General features: G+C 37.2%; 1 protein-coding gene and 1 pseudogene across 2 annotated transcripts; both read left to right on the top strand.

The window, feature by feature from the left end:
* The first annotated feature begins 8,899 nt into the window (after positions 1-8,899).
* On the top strand, positions 8,900-14,174 carry LOC120114177 (WD repeat-containing protein 44-like). Of its 2 annotated transcripts, none has more exons than XR_005515365.1 (7): positions 8,900-10,933; positions 12,144-12,234; positions 12,542-12,699; positions 12,778-12,829; positions 12,924-13,006; positions 13,139-13,391; positions 13,572-13,713. XR_005515365.1 is itself a non-coding variant. In XM_039135169.1 (7 exons), the coding sequence occupies exons 1-7, from the start codon at positions 9,248-9,250 to the stop codon at positions 14,168-14,170; spliced, it is 2,763 nt and encodes a 920-aa protein (XP_038991100.1). In that variant the 5' UTR covers positions 9,020-9,247; the 3' UTR covers positions 14,171-14,174. The 2 variants fall into 2 exon arrangements, 1 of the variants encoding a protein (XP_038991100.1); XM_039135169.1 differs by having other exon boundaries at positions 9,020-10,933; positions 13,139-13,232; positions 13,572-14,174.
* A 766-nt stretch (positions 14,175-14,940) lies between these two features.
* On the top strand, positions 14,941-16,781 carry LOC120114094 (annotated as a pseudogene).
* Positions 16,782-17,482: the final 701 nt, after the last annotated feature.

Genomic DNA, 17,482 nt, shown 5'->3' with positions numbered 1-17,482 from the left:
AAACTCACAATTCTTTGAATATCATCTGAATTAAGAAACTCTGTAAACGGTTCAAAGTTACGAATCTTTGACGAAGTAACATGATTTAAAACAAGGACTTTGACCTTATCCAGTTCTTAGAATTAACCAATTTCCCTTTCATAAGGTACGGACAACATGGGGCATCATTTGCATATGACAATTACTATGTTTGTTATTTAAGACGTTCAATGACGATGATGATCTTTACAAATGAAAGAGTCGAGTAGGTGAATCCAGTTTAGGTCATTTGCTTGAAAATTGAACTCTAAAGATGAGATTCCTTGACTTTCAAAAACACCTAGGCTATAACAGGTTCTTCTTGACAATCTTAGGAAATTAAATCCGTAAAAACTGAGCTATTCCGCTAAGGCAATTGGTTATAGAGGAAACTTGAAAGCCCTGGCCTTATGAGTAGATTACGTTCAAACCATGACATTGCTCGGACACTTGGCAATTCGGTGTTTGCTCCACTGCTCTTGTCAGGCTGAAGACTCTGTGATGAGATGAACCCTTCAGTTAACTTGATAACTGTGATTATAATATTAAGCTGTCCCTCTAAAGCAATTGGTTAAACACCCCGGCTTTATGGATTCAGCTAGTCAGGTAACGCCAAATTAAATCAAATTTATCTAAGAAATTTTCGGTAAAATGGACTAAGGGAGTTAAGGAACACATGTTATAGTCAACTACACACGAGCACTCAAGAATTTCATTTTTAGACCGATGTTTTTTGCACTGCCTTTGTTAGAGGAGCCTACAAAGCTTGAACAAATGGGAGATTTCAGAGGACCGAGATAAAAGGTCTAGTAATTGATCATGCTAGTTGCGTCATTTTGTCCGCACCCAATTAAAGTGCCAAAGCATGTTGCGATATTTCAAAAAAAAATGACATTAGAAAGGAGGCCAACCTAAAACCGACTCGTCCCTTTGAACATTTGTCAAAGATTTGTAACTCTGAAAGCATTAAAAGAGCTCTTGATTCCTTTGATATTTTTTGAACTCACATTTACAATTTGATTCAATTGCGAACAATATTTTCCAACATTTTTATCATTTCTCTCTCCGAAAACAAGAAAAATGAAAAAACGTTTTCAAACAGAACAATCTCAGATATGAAATGTCTGTAAAACCCAAGCTCAAGAAGCAAATGGGGCACGATCGATTCCAAGGACCAGATTGGCAGACAAAGCACGAGACTCCATCCAAAAAATAAATCATAATTCATTCATGATTGCATGCATCTTAGACATACCTAGGTGCATCACATCCATCATTTTAGCATGCATAATTTTGCAGCTTTCAGAGTCAAGCTTCGACTTCAGGATGAAGGCAACTCGACTTGCAGGAACCTTTAAAGAACAATGGTGTAACTCAGCAGCAAGAAGCTACACCTCAATCGACTTTACATATATACAGATCTCAGAACCAATTTCAGATGGGTTCGAGAGCCAATTCAGATCAAATTCAGTTCAGCTCAACTCAACAATGAGCAACATGTTTTCAGTTAACTCTTTCAAGCCAGATTTCAATTCCACGACGGAAGATATCCGGCTGTCAGAATTTATCAGTAGGTTTTCCCAGACCAGCTTAGGGGAGCCACCTGAAGAATCATGATCGTTTTCGACCCGTAAAGGGAAGCCATTTTTTAAACAAATCATTTACAGCATAACTCAAGGCTAGAAGGGTTATTTGTCACCAAAGACCTTTGAGTTCGACTACGCTCAAAGGCATATCATTTGCAGAATAGCTTAAGTCGAGAAGGGCTATCTGCCAAAGACCCTCGAGTTCGACTACGTTCAGCTTCGAAGGCACATCATTTGCAGTATAACTTAAGTCAAGAAGGGTTATCTGCCAACTAAAGACCCTTAATTCGATTACACTCAGCTTCAAGGGCATATCATTTACAGCATAACTCAAGGCTAGAAGGGTTATCTGTCACCAAAGACCTTTGAGTTCGACTACGCTCAGCTCCAAGGCACATCATTTGCAGAATAGCTTAAGTCAAGAAGGGCTATCTGCCAAAGACCCTCGAGTTCGACTACGTTCAGCTTCGAAGGCACATCATTTGCAGTATAACTCAAGTTAAGAAGGGTTATCTGCCAACTAAAGACCCTTAAGTTCGATTACACTCAGCTTCAAGGGCATATTATTTACAGCATAGCTCAAGGCCAGAAGGGCTATCTGCCCACCAAGACCTTCGAGTTCGACTACACTCAGCTCCAAGGCACATCATTTGCAGTATAGCTTAAGTCGAGAAGAGCTATCTGCCAAAGACCCCCAAGTTCGATTACACTCAGCTTCGAGGGCACATCATTTGCAGCATAGCTTAAGTCGAGAAGGGCTATCTGCTAAAGACCTTCGAGTTCGATTATATTCAACTTAGAGGCAAATCAAGCTTACAGAATAGCCCAAGGCAAGAAGGGCTATTTGTCAATAAAACTGTCGAGTTCGATTCCAATCAGCTCGATGACACCTCAATCACACTACTGTCCGGCTGTAATCGAGGTTTTCGAGTCCAGAAGAAGACCTGGGTTAACCGTGCCTCTGTGATAAAAGAATCGTTTTTCAGCAACATAGCTTAAGTCGAGAAAAGCTATTTGTCAACGAAGACATTTCTGAGTTCGATTCCGTTCAACTCAAGGACCTATCAACCATATGGTAGAGTCAATGAACTACTTTACAGTCGAATTTTTTAACCAAGGTCTTTAAACCGAGAAGAAGACCGAGGCTGACTACAATTGGGCAACGAGAAGCCACGTTCCAATTCAAATTCCAGACTACGGTTTCAATTCCAAATCATTTCACGATGGACTCGACTTCGCGACGGAGGAGCCATCCGCAGCTCAAATTCGGCAGGGAGTTATTCCTAATTCAAATCAATTCTCAAATCTATCGAATGAAAATTTGTGTCCCTTTTGTCTTTGCCCTATTTTTCGTTCCACGAAAAAGGACAAAGAGGGGCAGCTGTAGACACCAATTTTCGTCCATTTTTTTTTTATATATAATTCGAAATCATTTTAAAAATTATATAATATATGGTTTTTTTAAATATTTCGAAAATATATAATATATAATTTTTGAAAACATTTTTGAAAATACATATTATATTGTTTTGAAAACTTTTTTTTAAGTATATATAATATATAGCTTTTAAAAACATTTTGAAAAACGTATATATAATTTTGAAAATTAGTTTCTAAATATATATTATATAATTTTGAAAATTAGTTTTTAAAATATATATATATAGTTTTGAAAATTAGTTTTTAAAAATATATTATATAGTTTTGAAAATTAGTTTTTAAAAATATATTATAGTTTTGAAAATTATTTTTTTAAAAGTATATATTGTATAGTTTTAAAATGTTTTTAATTAATTTATTAATTTATCCATTTATTTATTTATTTATTTTTCTTTTTTTTTCATTTATTTATTTATTATTTGTTTCAGGTCCAGGATAGGGCCCAAGCAATCAAAGAACCGGGTTTGAACTAGCCCAATAGCATATTAGGGTTTCTTGCTTAGGGGAATTGCATAGTCAGCGCCACATAGAGCAATGGACGGTCACACATGCCGAAACGGCCGGCCGGCGTCCCGGGACTGACCCATCCCGGGATGACCGGTCATACATGCACGAAGATCTCGGAACAGTCCACCACGTCCCGTTATTCTCGGGATTACAACGGCCGATGAAGGCTTATAAATGCTTTGCAAAGCCACGGTTACGGGGAGGAGGGAGAACCATTGAAGACAGTACACCAAACATCAACAGTTCCCAATCGAGACCAAACAGGGGCCATCATCACCGAAAATAGAGAACAGTACACAGAGAGGCATCAATGAAATCGATCAATCACAAAACCACAACAGTCAAAACACGACCAAAGAACCAACATCAACATTCATGAACCACAAATAGAGCCACTCAAAAACACAACACAACCCACAAAAAAACCCACACAAGCTGAAACTAAACAAAAAAACAAGATACAAAGCAAACCATTCGCACAAGAGGAAAGGCTCCGGTCGTGGTGCTCGTCGGAAGAGGAGGAGTCACCGGAAATCCGAACGGTTTTAAGGGTAAAAACCGAAATTTCTTTTTTAGATTTGCACCGAATAAGACGTTTTTAGGGGGTTTTGGGTTCGGATTTCACCTTGCGAGGTTGAGAGGAACCGGGGACGCGTGTTTGATTTTTCCGGCGGCCGCGAATGGCGGCCGGCGGGGCTATAGATGGTGGCCGACCTCCCATCGGTGGGAAGGCTAGAGAGAGATGAGAGAATAAAGGTCTCTCTGTGGTAGAGAGAGGAACGAAAGTGTAAAATGAGAGATTTGATTTTTTTCATCTCATGTGGAACTATATAACCCCATGAAACGACGTAGTTTCGATGGGGGGTGCCTCGTAATTTTGCTCAGGGGTTTATCGCATCATGGGTCCTTCGTCCCTTGTAATGTTGCTTTCTGGCCATAGATTAAACTTTTGATTTATTTTATTTTGAACATTAAATTTCCAGTATTTATATTTTAGCCCTGATTTTTTCTGTATTGCATATTTTTGTGTTAATATTCGAATTTGACTCTTATATTCGCATATCTTCGATTCTGGTCACTAATTTGGCATGTATGTTTAGGGTTAACTATTTTTTTAGTCCTTCATGTTCTTACACATTTTATTTTACCATATTTTCCTTGCCTTTTTTTTATTTATCTTTTTAAACACATTTCATTTTTTATTATTATTTTTCTTTTATTTTTTATTATTATTATTGTTATTTTCTCCTTTTGATTTGTTTTTTTTTCCTTTTATTTCTGATTTATTTAAGTAGTTTTTTTTTATTTAACATTTTCGACCTATTTTTTAGAAATTCCAGCCAATCAAAGGTAAGCAATTCGAATCGAGTTTTATTTAAAATTTCAATTTAAATTTTTAATTTTCGCATATAAAGACAATCAATAAATTAATTGGTACCGAAAGGGCGGTTCAAGGGTGCTAATCCTTCCTTGACCGTAATCGACTCCCGAGCCCAACATATGTCTGGTGAAACGCAGATCAGGTAAGATGGTGTCCGGCCCACCTAAATTCGTTTTAAAGTGGTCGGTGGCGACTCCAATCCCTATTTTTCAAGTCGAAGCCCAATTCCGGGGCCCAACCCGAAAGACGGTTCCGACAACATGATGGTAGTAATTCACCTGTTCTGATCAGACAGGATGAAAAACGAACATCTCAGATAGCGTCTTTGTAAAAGTTAAGGATTATTTTCAAAAGATTAAAAATGTATTTGAATAGTGTTATAGGATCTCCACAGCTAAGGATGAAACATTTTTTAAGGTTAGATAATGGGATTTTGATAGCTACGTGGGCTAAATTATAATAATTCCTAAGCATGTTTGTATGGGTGTGTGGTTCATTTTTCAAGGTCGTATGATTCACATATAGATGCGTAGCCCTCTATTATTATTATTATTATTGTGTAAATCAATCATATATATAAATTAGCTGACCCTATTCCCATATATAGTAGGATAAGGGGAGGTAGGATAGTAGGTTGCCTCCGACGCCAGGTTGAGAGTATCTTCCGTCGGAGAACTCCGACAGTCAGAATTATGAATTGCCCACCATGGGACTCGATCTCACGGCTACAAGGTTAAGAGCCTTGCGCTCTACTACGGTGGACAATTCATAATTGCCGGAGGTCTTCCACGTAAGTTGCTCTCAACCTAGCGTTAGAAGCAACATACTACCCTACCTCCCCTTACCCCCATTACATGGACTAGGGTTAGCTAATAATCATATCTGGTTTTTCTTTTGCAAGTTGCTTATTAGGTTTCAAAAGTCACCCCATTTTTCATGGGACAGAGAAGAAAAAGATTGAAAGAAATATATATATTTTAGTGTGTATGTGCGAGGTAGGGCATGAATATGCATTTAATATATATATATATTCCCTTTTTATCTATATTTTATAATTTATATTCAAGATTTTTTTATTAATATGGGGTAAATACATTGAGTGCTAACATCCCTAATATTTTTAGTGCTCGAATTCAGAAATCTAAGGAATAAAAATAATTCCTCTACCACTAGGTCGCCCGGTTCATGCAATTTATATTGAAGATAAATGATTGTTTCTATGATAATATTGTATTTATTGTTGCATGAACTCAGCTACATCATTAGTTAAAGAAATGATTGTTATTTCTAGAACAACATTTGATTCCATTATCGTCCACCTTCTATAATGTACCTGACCACTATACTAGAGATGTAATTAAGGATGAACGTAAAAGTGTGGATAAAGGTAATTACCCTGTTAAAATTTTTAAATTTTCATATATTTTTTGTTTAATACAAAAATAAGTGTTTAAAGAATACTTCGAAAAACGTTGTGGTGCCAAAAGAATTTTTCGTTAAAAATAGGCTCCTAAAGTTTTCTCAATTACATATTTAGGTGCCCACCGTTAAAAAAACCGTTAAGTGACACGTTTCCTGTTTATATTTTTAAAAAAAATATGGACGTAACACGTGTCACTTAATGGTTTTTTAACGGTAGACACTTAAAATGTGTAACGGAGAAAACTTTAGATACTTATTTTTATATTAAGACTATATTTTTTTATTAATAATTAAAAATTTTATAAATTCATTCCTTAATATAACTACGTTGATGATGGAAAAGGTCTTCCCCTCCCCTGCTTTGGTGGCCCAATTTACTCTTTTGAATCATTAATAATTTATGAAAAATACTGTGAATTTATGAATTTGCCAATAACTCAAAGGTAAGAAGCGTGACTATAAATTTTAAAATTGACCTTATGAAATTAAACGGATAAATTAATTAAACGAAAACCGAAATTAATGTTGGATTAAGTCTACCATTGTAGGCATGGGTGACCTTGGAATGGAGACCAAAGCCAAAGGCATTTACAAGTAGTATGTGATTAAAGGCATTATATGAATGATTAAAAATCAAACACCCTAAGGGGTGTTTGGTTCAAGGATTGTGAGATTTCCATGGGATCCCACATTCCCATGTTTGATTGGTCGGGAATCTTATTTCCGGTAATGTTTTATTACCAATAGTAGATTTTTTAGGGTATATTACCGGGAATGTCATTACCTCCCTTCCCTTAGGTATTGTAACATTACCGGCATTTTGGACTAAAATACCCTTAAATTTTTTTTTCCAAAAATATCCTTCTTCTGTCATTGAATAATAAAAATTCTACGAAGGTTAAATTACAAATTTATCCTTAAATTATTTTAGATTTACAAAAAAATCTATAATTAAAATTTTATATGAAGTTCAGGGGTTAAATTTTTTTTTACCCTTTCATTAAATCTTTTTTATATTTTTTATTTTGTAAAAAAAATTATATAAATATTATGAATTTAATTTTTTAAAGAATATATATAAATATTTTACAATTTGTAATATTATACAAATATATAATAAAGACAATTTGATCAAATATACATTCCAATAATCTTTTATTCCTTTAACCAAACACGGTAATCTTAAATTCATGCTAAACCAACCAAACACAAAATACAACATTCCTAGTAATCCTATTCCCTGATAATCTTTTATTTCCACTGATAATCTTACATTCTGTGAACCAAACGCACCCTAAGACTTAGGTCTCTAAGACCAGTCCACCACCCCCTTTGGAGACCTTAAACTTTATGTACCTATCAAAACTAACATGCCCAAACTATAACAAACCTATTTCTCTTCAGCATTGCCATTCTCCTATTGGAAATTTATAGGGTAAAAAAAATAAGTACACAAGATGTCACTGAACGGGGTTATAGTAATTATATAAGTCTGATAAATTTAACGAACGTTTAAGCATAACTCGGTGACTCTAGTGTACTTTACCCTAAAATTTATTGTGAACTATGATACTGTAGAATTGTATTACGAATTTATCGCACTACAAAATGATCACTACGTTATTATAATGATCGTAAAAGTTTGATAAATTTAGAATACGTGTTGTAACCGTTCAAAAAATTCTATGATAAAGAAAGATCCACCTACATATTGAAAAAAGGAAACATCATCATCATCGTAATCTTCTTTTGCCATAAAAGTAAAAAGGGGGATTTTCGGAACCCTAAAAATGAATGAAAAAGGAAGGAAGAGGGAGGCAAAAACAATACAAAATGGTCCCCAAAAGTGGTTGAAATATTAAGCCATGGGAGGTGTCATCTTCACTTAATAGTAATGGGCTGGACACCCTGTGTGAGGATTGAAGACAAAACAGTCGGCTGTTGCTTAGGTTTAGTTGTAATCTTTCCAACAATCTTCACCGAATAGCAAATTGTTGGGTTCTCAATGGTCTTATCTTTAGGCCCAATAGATAACTCTCAGCCATTTAATATCATAAAATATACTTACACTCTTGACATTTCTGATGTTGGAATTCGGAATTTCAAAGAACAATAATAATTCTTTTACCATCAAAGTCATTTGGAACGTGCAAACATTTATGAACAAAGAATGTATAAAATGTATATGCAAAATAATGAAATTATATTTTCATTAAAGAGTGTATATATTTACAATAATAAAAAATAAACTAAAAATATTTTATTGAATAAGTTAAGGTGGCTATAAAGTAGTATATATTTTAAATATTTTTAATCTTTTGACATTGAATGCTCAATCACTATGTTGTAGTCACTGATACTCGAATCCGTAAATTTTAAAAACAACAACGAGGTAAGTTAGTTCATGCAATAAACTAAAAATATGAAAAGTATATAAAAAATTTTAGTTAAATGTGCAACGTTAGAAAAATAATTAAATCAAAGTTAATGTTTAATTTTAATAATTATCCCTGAAATTAAATACTTTCTTTAATTGTTTCCTTTTGTTTGGTTAGTGAGAATATTTTATTAGCGAGGAGAAATCATCCACCTTTCACAGTTCACATTTCAATAACCAATGCCCAAAACCCAAAACCCAAAACCAACCAAATCATATCAATTTTCCCTTCACTTCTCCCACACAAACACATCAAACCAGACCCCCTCTTTCCTCCTTCCTCACAGCCTTTTTTTTTATTTCATTCGGATCTTGTTTTCTCTCCCTTTATTTCCCTCCCTCCAAACACCCATTTTCCCTTTCCTTACTTTGATCCAATCTCGACCCAGACTTTGTTCGGTTTTTTTATGGTTCATGTGTTGGAATTGAAATGGGAATGATGCCCATAGAGGAAGCATGAGCAAAAACCCCATTGATAGCAATAACAACCAGAAAGACCAGGAATTGACCCAAGAAGAAGAGTCTAAAGAAGTAAACGAAGGTCAAGGGGAAGAAGTGGTTGAAGTAAACGAAGAAGAAGAGGAAGAGGAAGAGTATTTCTACGAATCCCTTGATCGCATTGCTTCTTCTAATTCTTGTTCATGTTCTAACTCAACTTCACCTTCTTCTGACTCGGATTCCGACCCAATTACCCGTTCCAGCAATGCCCGCCACCCATTCCCCGTCCCGAAATTCCCCATGGCCGTTTCCAAGTTTGACATCTGGATCCCCGAACCCGCCTCCGTTTCCGAAAGAAGAAGCCGGCTGCTCCGTGAAATGGGACTCAGCCGACCGGGTCTTTCCCCGATAAGACCCGACTCGGAAACGGAAGTGGGTCCGGTACAAGAATTGGGTGCTGGCGATGCTAGAGGGACAGGACCCGAGTTTGAGAGAAGATCAATTTCGTCGGATCGGTTGGTAAAAAAAGAGTTAGAGTGGCAAGATTGTAGTTCTTCTGGAATTGTACGATCGAAATCAAATGGTGATTGTAATGAGCTTTCTGTTTCTTCTTCGATTCTTTCCGTTGATTTGTCTTTTGTAAATAATAATAGTACTGAATGCGATCGTATTAATGTTGCGGCTCCTAACTTAAGAACCTGTGAAAGCAATGGATCTATATGTAATAAGCCGCCCACTGGGCAGAGTAGTAAGAGTATGAATGGGGAACTTGAGTCTAAATCATTTGATGGCGGAGATTCAACGGTGGATAATCCAAGTGAACAAGTGTGTACCATTAAGAACCTTGATAATGGGAAAAAGTTTGTGGTGAAAGAGATTAGAGAAGATGGGATGTGGAACAAGTTGAAGGAAGTTGGGACTGGGAGGCAGTTGACCATGGAGGAGTTCGAGATGTGCGTCGGGCATTCGCCCATCGTTCATGAACTGATGAGGCGGCAGAATGTGGAAGAGGGTAATGATAAGGATAGTACAGATTTGGATGCCAATGGTGGTGATGTTGCCGATGCTTCCAAGTTTAAGAAGAAAGGGGGTTGGTTTAAGAGCATAAAGAGTGTAGCTAGTAGTGTGACCGTGATGGGTCATAAGGAAAGGCGTAGTAGCGACGAGAGGGATACATCGTCGGAGAAGGGCGGCAGGAGATCAAGTTCGGCCACGGATGATAGCCAGGATGTTTCGTTTCATGGGCCGGAGCGTGTGAGGGTGAAGCAGTATGGGAAATCATGTAAAGAACTCACTGCTCTTTACAAGAGTCGAGAGATTCATGCCCACACTGGGTCTATTTGGAGCATTAAGTTTAGTTTGGATGGAAAATACCTTGCTAGCGCCGGTGAGGATCGTGAAATTCATGTGTGGAAGGTAGTTGAATCAGAGAGGAACGGGGAGTTGTCGATAGAGAAGGCGGATGATGGGAATTTGAACTTTCTGCTTGTGGCTAATGGATCTCCGGAAACAACTCTATTGTCCCCAATTTCAGATGATCATCCTGAGAAGAAGAGAAGAGGAAGGTCGTCTATAAACCGAAAGTCATTGAGCTTGGACCAGATTGTGGTGCCAGAGACTGTTTTTGGGCTTTCAGATAAACCTTTTTGTTCTTTTCGAGGACATTCTGATGATGTGCTCGACCTCTCATGGTCTAAATCTCAGGTTAGTCGTCATTCTTCAATGCTCTCGTGTATGTTGAGAAATATGTACCAATGTAGAGTGAATAGTTTGATCATTATTGAGCTTTCCTTTTAACAAGGATTTGTGTTATTGTTTCCAGCTAGCCTGAAGTAGACAAAGGAATGCATTTTTGTTTTCTTTTCTAAACTGTGCTTTGTGAGACGGTTTCTTGATCAAATTTTGGTGGCAAACTGAAATTCAGTCAGACCGTCTGTGTGCAATGCATTCAATGAAATGTTATATGTGAAAAGCCATAACTTATTTGTGTAAGTGTGACTTTCATCAAAATGTAAGAACCACTGCCATTCCTTGTGTGCTTTTCACTCCATGAGGAATAAGTGGTCAATATGTTACATGTCTCCATGCTTTTCTTGACAAAACTGTAATTTGTCATCTTGAGCCGCAAAAGATCCACAAAATACAAAAATGTAGTAGAATTTCTTCTAAATTGGTTAGCAAACAAGAAGTAGAAATTTGTGGACATGGTGAAGTTTTAAAAATGTCTAGGTCTCAAGTTCCCGAAACCAAAAACCATATTTCTTGCTGGTTATTTTTGTAGGCTGTATTTTGGCTCATGAAGGAAATGATATAACAAGTTCGCTAGGCATTTTTTTTGGCCATGTGCAACAGGAGCATTATTGGAAAGTGTACTTTCACATTGTTGATGAGAGGCTTGATCTTTCTATTGGATGTGTCTTTATCCGTTTTCTATGGTCTTGGTTATGGTCTTTGATGCGTTCTTCATTTGCCAAGGATTTTGGCCAAGGTCAAATGATGCCCTTAATGTACCTTGTATAATGCGCTCATGAATGTTACTGTTTCTAATTATATACTCATTCAGATCATCATAGGACTTTCGAGATCATTAATATTGAGTTAAAATATTAGAAATATTTAATTTTCTACCACCACAATTTTTGGTAAAACGCTTACAAATGGTAATGGCTTGTATCCATAATTGAATGCCTTAAAAGTCCTTCAAATTTTGAAGGATGCTGAAGTCATGTACTCAGTCGTTCTAGAATCTATGTTTTCCTTTTGTATTTGCAGGAAGCTTCCCGAGAGTCAAGAGGTTATTGTTAAAACTTTGTTGTGAATGTTTATTTCCAGCTTCACTGATGCTTTTAGAATCATGAACCCATAAATTGCGGGAGAATATTCTGGTAAACATGTTTCTATTTGTTCTTTTCAGCAATTGCTCTCATCTTCAATGGACAAAACAGTGAGGCTTTGGGACTTGATTAGCAAGACTTGTTTGAGAATATTTTCACACAGTGATTATGGTAAGTGAATTGTATATTTCATGTCTTTATCTTTATCCTCTCTCTTTATTTTAATAAACAGTTACCCTTCCCTCAGGAAGTGGTAAATGTTTTGAAACTTACATCCGTTTTCATGGTTGTAATAAGCTATGTATTGGTTAGAAAAATGTAAAAGACTCTTTTTAAGTTTTCTTAGTATAATCAGCAACCAATAGATTCACCATAAAAGTAATATGTTATTAATAATTAATTGTTTTCCGCCTCTTGAAATAGGTTTATGTATTGCTAATCATGCATCATTTTTTTGTGTGGATCTGCCTTGACACAGTAACTTGCATCCAGTTTAATCCAGTTGATGATAGATACTTCATTAGTGGATCACTAGATGCTAAAGTACGCATATGGAGCATTCCTGATCATCAAGTCGTCGATTGGAATGATTTGCATGAAATGGTTACTGCTGCTTGTTATACACCTGATGGCCAGGTTGGGCAATGATAAATGTCGAGTTTATTCTATGTAACATACAGTCTTTTGCTCATGGAACATCTAATTGTTTTGAAGGGTGCACTGGTTGGCTCATACAAAGGAAGCTGCTGCTTATACGATACTTCAGGTATAAGTTCACGAGTTCTATCAACTCTGTGGTCTGCGTATAGTTCATTTTCCACAGAAGTTTTCTTAAACAATTGCCTGTATGCATTTTCCAGAGAACAAGTTACAACCAAGAAGTGAAATCAATTTGCAGAATAAAAAGAAGAAATCTCATCAAAAGAAAATTACAGGTTTCCAGGTAATCCACATGGAAGGAAAGCATAAATCCTTTTCTAGTTGGATTAGATATTCTTTACTTGAATCTATTGCATATTGCTTGCTGCAATGTGTTAACTTTATTCTTCCTCAATTGGTTACTTTCTTGAAACAGTTTGCACCCGGAGGTTCATCGGAAGTACTCATCACTTCAGCAGATTCTCGAATTCGTGTTGTTGATGGGTCTGATTTAATTCACAAGTTTAAAGGTATTTCTTTATATTTGTACAATATAAATATTAAATACAAGGATGGTTGGATTTGAAAAGGATTGACCATAGATGATAGTGATTCTCGCTGAGAGCTAGGAAGTAGGGAAGACTGAAGATGACTCTTCATATTCGTACGTACTTCAACTAATAGAGATGGTATGTGCTGGTGTATCATGGTCTGCATATCAATTCTTTAGAGTTGGTTTTTCGGTTTTAGATTTGGATACAAACTTTGTTCTTTGCCCTTGAAAAAGTTTCATTGTTGTCTAGTATGTATTGATATAAAATTCTGGAATTGTGCTGATTCAGCTGAAGTTGCTGTTGATTTTGTGACAGGATTTCGGAACACAAACAGCCAAATCTCAGCTTCTGTTACGGCAAACGGAAAGTATGTTGTCTCTGCTAGCGAGGACTCTTATGTTTACTTGTGGAAACAAGAAGCAGAATCACGGCCTAGCAGAAACAAAGGAGTCACCGTAACATATTCTTATGAACATTTTCACTGTAAAGATGTATCGGTGGCCATCCCTTGGCCAGGCATGGGTGACACATGGGGACTAGGAGATTCTCAATTGAATGATCAAAATTCTTTTGACGACCATATCGATGAAGTTTCAACAGCCAATCATCCTCCTACACCCGTCGAGGAGTACAGCGGAAATGAGGGTTTGTTATCAGTAACTGGGTGCACCAATAGCCCTCTCCACGGTACCATTTCTAGCGCAACCAATAGCTACTTCTTCGACAGAATCTCGGCTACATGGCCAGAGGAGAAACTTCTTTTGGCAACTCGGGCCAGGAGCCCCAAGATCAGTGTGGACTTCTCCCCTGGTGTAAACCCAAACATCTCAGCCTGGGGTATGGTGATTGTGACTGCCGGCCTAAAAGGTGAGATCAGAACTTTCCAAAATTTTGGATTGCCGGTTCGAATCTAAAGAGCTGAAGAAAGAAAAGGGTAGGGAACATCAAGGGCCATTTGGTGAACTTGTGTACAGAGACTGAGTTATCGGTTGAGATTTGTAATATTAGCTGAGTTTCATTCCTTTCTTTGTGCCTCTGCTCAGTCGATGTGGGAGTAATGGAAAAACCACTCCATTTGAGCAATGAGGAAAGTACAGATTTGTTCAGAGAAAAAAAAAAAGGAACTACACCATGAATTTAGTTACAGATGTATTTTCTGACATCAGAAATTGTAGAGTTAAGATGATAGGGCGAAAAGCCTATTGAATTGAAAATGAAATTCTTTTACTATTCATTTTCTTCACTCAATTCTTTCTGTCTTGAACATTTAACAGTGAAAGGCCACAAACATGGAAGTCTTCTCATACAAGTAACACAGGAAAAATATGTTGAAAACAACTTGGATTTCATAAGGGAATCTTGCTTGAGATGGTTCGACCATGTCGAAAAGTAGATGAGGCATTCCTCCAAGAGTGAATACGAACAATCTCCTACATACATCTTTCCTTCTGTTATAAGTTTCTCTGGTCTACCGGACAAGAAGGAAGCAAATGCTTTGGCCCTATATAAGTATTCCGCATTGCTGGTCAATTCACTGTATCACAGGCATTCCCGGTTATACCATGATAGGTTCATACCCGCTTAAACAAACGACGCTTACACTACCTCTCCGGCATCCAATGCCGTTTGTAGAAAGTCCTTGTTTCGATTACAAAACAAAGTAACAGGGTTTCGTTGTATGTTTATGGAGCTCGCTCTGTTTTCTATTAAGCTGACAATCATGGCAACTGCAGTTGCAGCTCAAGCAAAACCTGGCTGCCAAACCCACTGCGGCAATATCACCATCCCTTACCCTTTCGGAACAGGCAGTGCCGAATGTTACATCAATGAGAGCTTTTCCATTCGTTGTAACACAAGTTTCGACCCTCCGAGAGCCTTCTTAACCACCACCGATATCAAAGTCCTCCACATCTCTGTCGATGGGTACTTGCGAATCTGATATCCTCTAGGCTAAGACTGTTATAATTCATCGGGAAGTAGCAGTTATTTCAATGCGGGGTTCACCTCGAAAAATTCTACATATCTCACATGAGAAACAAGTTCACGGCCATCGGTTGCGACACCTACGCTTACGTCGAGGTCTTCGTTGGGCGTACGTATTTGACCGGATGCATGTCGTTTTGTTACGAAGCGGCTGAAATTGTAAACGGATCTTGCTCCGGCATCGGTTGCTGCCAGATTGATATCCCTAAAGGAGTGACGGATTATAGATTAAGTTTCATAGCTATTGGAGCCATTCCAAGGTCTTGAGCTTCAATCCCTGAAGCTATGGAATTGCCGTGGAAGATGGAGTCTATGACTTCTCTCTATCACATTTTGTCGACCATAACTTCCGAAAAAAGAAGTTTCCGGTTGTTCTTGACTGGACAATTGGGAACAAAAGTTGCAGAGAAGGTTGAATGGATCCTCAAAACTATGCTTGCAAGGAAAACAGTGCTTGTATAGTTCCAGAAAATGGCGGTGGGTATCTGTGCAGGTGTCTTCATGGTTTTCAGGGTAACCCTTACCTCTCCCATGGTTGCCAAGGTAAATATACCACCTTCGACCTTTTTTCTGTGTTGATTTCGTAAAATGATTTGTTCTAAACATAGAGTTGATACTCAGAATTGATCTTAAAATTGTAGATATTAATGAATGCGAGACACTAAAGCCTTGCAGCAGAATATGTCATAATGTTGTTGGAAGCTATAATTTTGTTCATGCCCCGAGGGTTTCGACGGCGATGGCCAGAGAACGGGAACGGGCTGCACTCCTAAAGCCAAGCAGCGTTTTCCCATTGTTGCCGGTACGCTAGGTGTATGCATAAGCCTCTTAGTTTCACTCCTATGCTGCTCATGGGTGTATTTGGGGGTCACGCAGAGAAAGCTCAGCAAACTAAAACAGCACAACTTCCAACAAAATGGTGGGATTTTGCTGCAAGAACATCTTTCGGAATGTCAAGAGTATGGCGAGACGAACAACTACCGCCAAAGCCGAATCCTCGGACGAGGGGGGTCAGGGTACCGTTTACAAAGGAATATTGCCCGATGGTCGTAGCGTCGCCATAAAAAAGTCGATCATTGGAGATCAAAGCCAAGTTAAAAAATTCATTAATGAAGTCATTGTGTTATCCCAAATCAACCATAGAAATGTGGTGAAACTAATGGGATGTTGTTTGGAGACACAAGTCCCTTTGTTAGTCTACGAGTATGTAAGAAATGGAAACCTCTTTGATCGCTTGCACTGCACGGATCTTGCATCGGTTATATTATGGGGAGCTCTTTTGAAAATCACCACGGAAGCGGCGGAAGCCCTTTCCTATTTGCACTCCGCGGCGTCTCCGCCGATCATTCACCGCGACGTCAAGTTGACCAACAGACTTTTAGACGAGAACTACAATGCTAAAGTGTCCGATTTCGGCTGTTCAAGATTGGTCCTTTGAATAAAGAACATATAACAACACTTGTGCAGGGAACACTAGGCTACTTGGATCCCGAATACTTTTATACGAGTCAATTGACGGAGAAGAGTGATGTCTATATCTAATGATCTATTTATACACTATTATAATGTGGAATAAACTTTAATAATAAATATTAACCTAATGTAATTATTTAAATATATTAACATATAAAAAATATATAAGTAATTATTTAAATATATTAACATATTAATGTAATATAATTTAACAATAGTATATAAGTAGATTCATTAGATATAAAGGAAAAATATGAAGGAATACACATTTTAACTTTTATCCCACATTGTTAAGAAACATAACCTAAACGCTCCAATATGCGTATATAAGCTAATTCCATTAAGATCTTCAACTCATGAAACTAATATGTATTAAATTATGATATTACTTATATAGTTTTATTTTTTAATTTTTTTAAAGCATATTTTTTAAATGTTTTGAGGGATGATGTGAACCTTGGAAGGCATGCCCTTTGAAACGCGTCTTCTCACGTGGCGTCATGTCAACATTTCCCATGGAAAGCGCGTTTCATGATCCGTGCCTTCCGTATATGTCAGAAGTTCAGCGAAAGCGTAGATGACGATTTGCACCTTCTCTTAAGTGGCATCAACTCAGATAGAATCCCTTGAAGGCGCGGATGGTGATCTGCGCTTTATCAGAAATGGTGCTAGACCAGTAATATTATAAGAAAGGCTATCTGACAGGTATTTAATTGGTATGAAAGTGATATTTTGATAAAAACACCAATATTTTATGTTGTTTTGTATTT

This window comes from Hibiscus syriacus, unplaced genomic scaffold, assembly GCF_006381635.1.
Source record: "Hibiscus syriacus cultivar Baekdansim isolate YM2019G1 unplaced genomic scaffold, ASM638163v2 tig00110220_pilon, whole genome shotgun sequence".
Lineage (NCBI taxonomy): Eukaryota > Viridiplantae > Streptophyta > Magnoliopsida > Malvales > Malvaceae > Hibiscus > Hibiscus syriacus.
Note: the sequence above shows the minus strand (reverse complement) of the source record. Positions and strands in the feature narration are given on the sequence as shown.

Coding starts and splice junctions, on each gene's coding strand:
- LOC120114177 (XM_039135169.1), top strand. CDS start 9,248: ATGAGCAAAAACCCCATTGATAGCAATAACAACCAGAAAGACCAGGAA. Junction 12,700..12,777: donor GTTATACACCTGATGGCCAG/GTTGGGCAATGA, acceptor ATTGTTTTGAAG/GGTGCACTGGTTGGCTCATA. Junction 12,830..12,923: donor CTGCTTATACGATACTTCAG/GTATAAGTTCAC, acceptor TGCATTTTCCAG/AGAACAAGTTACAACCAAGA.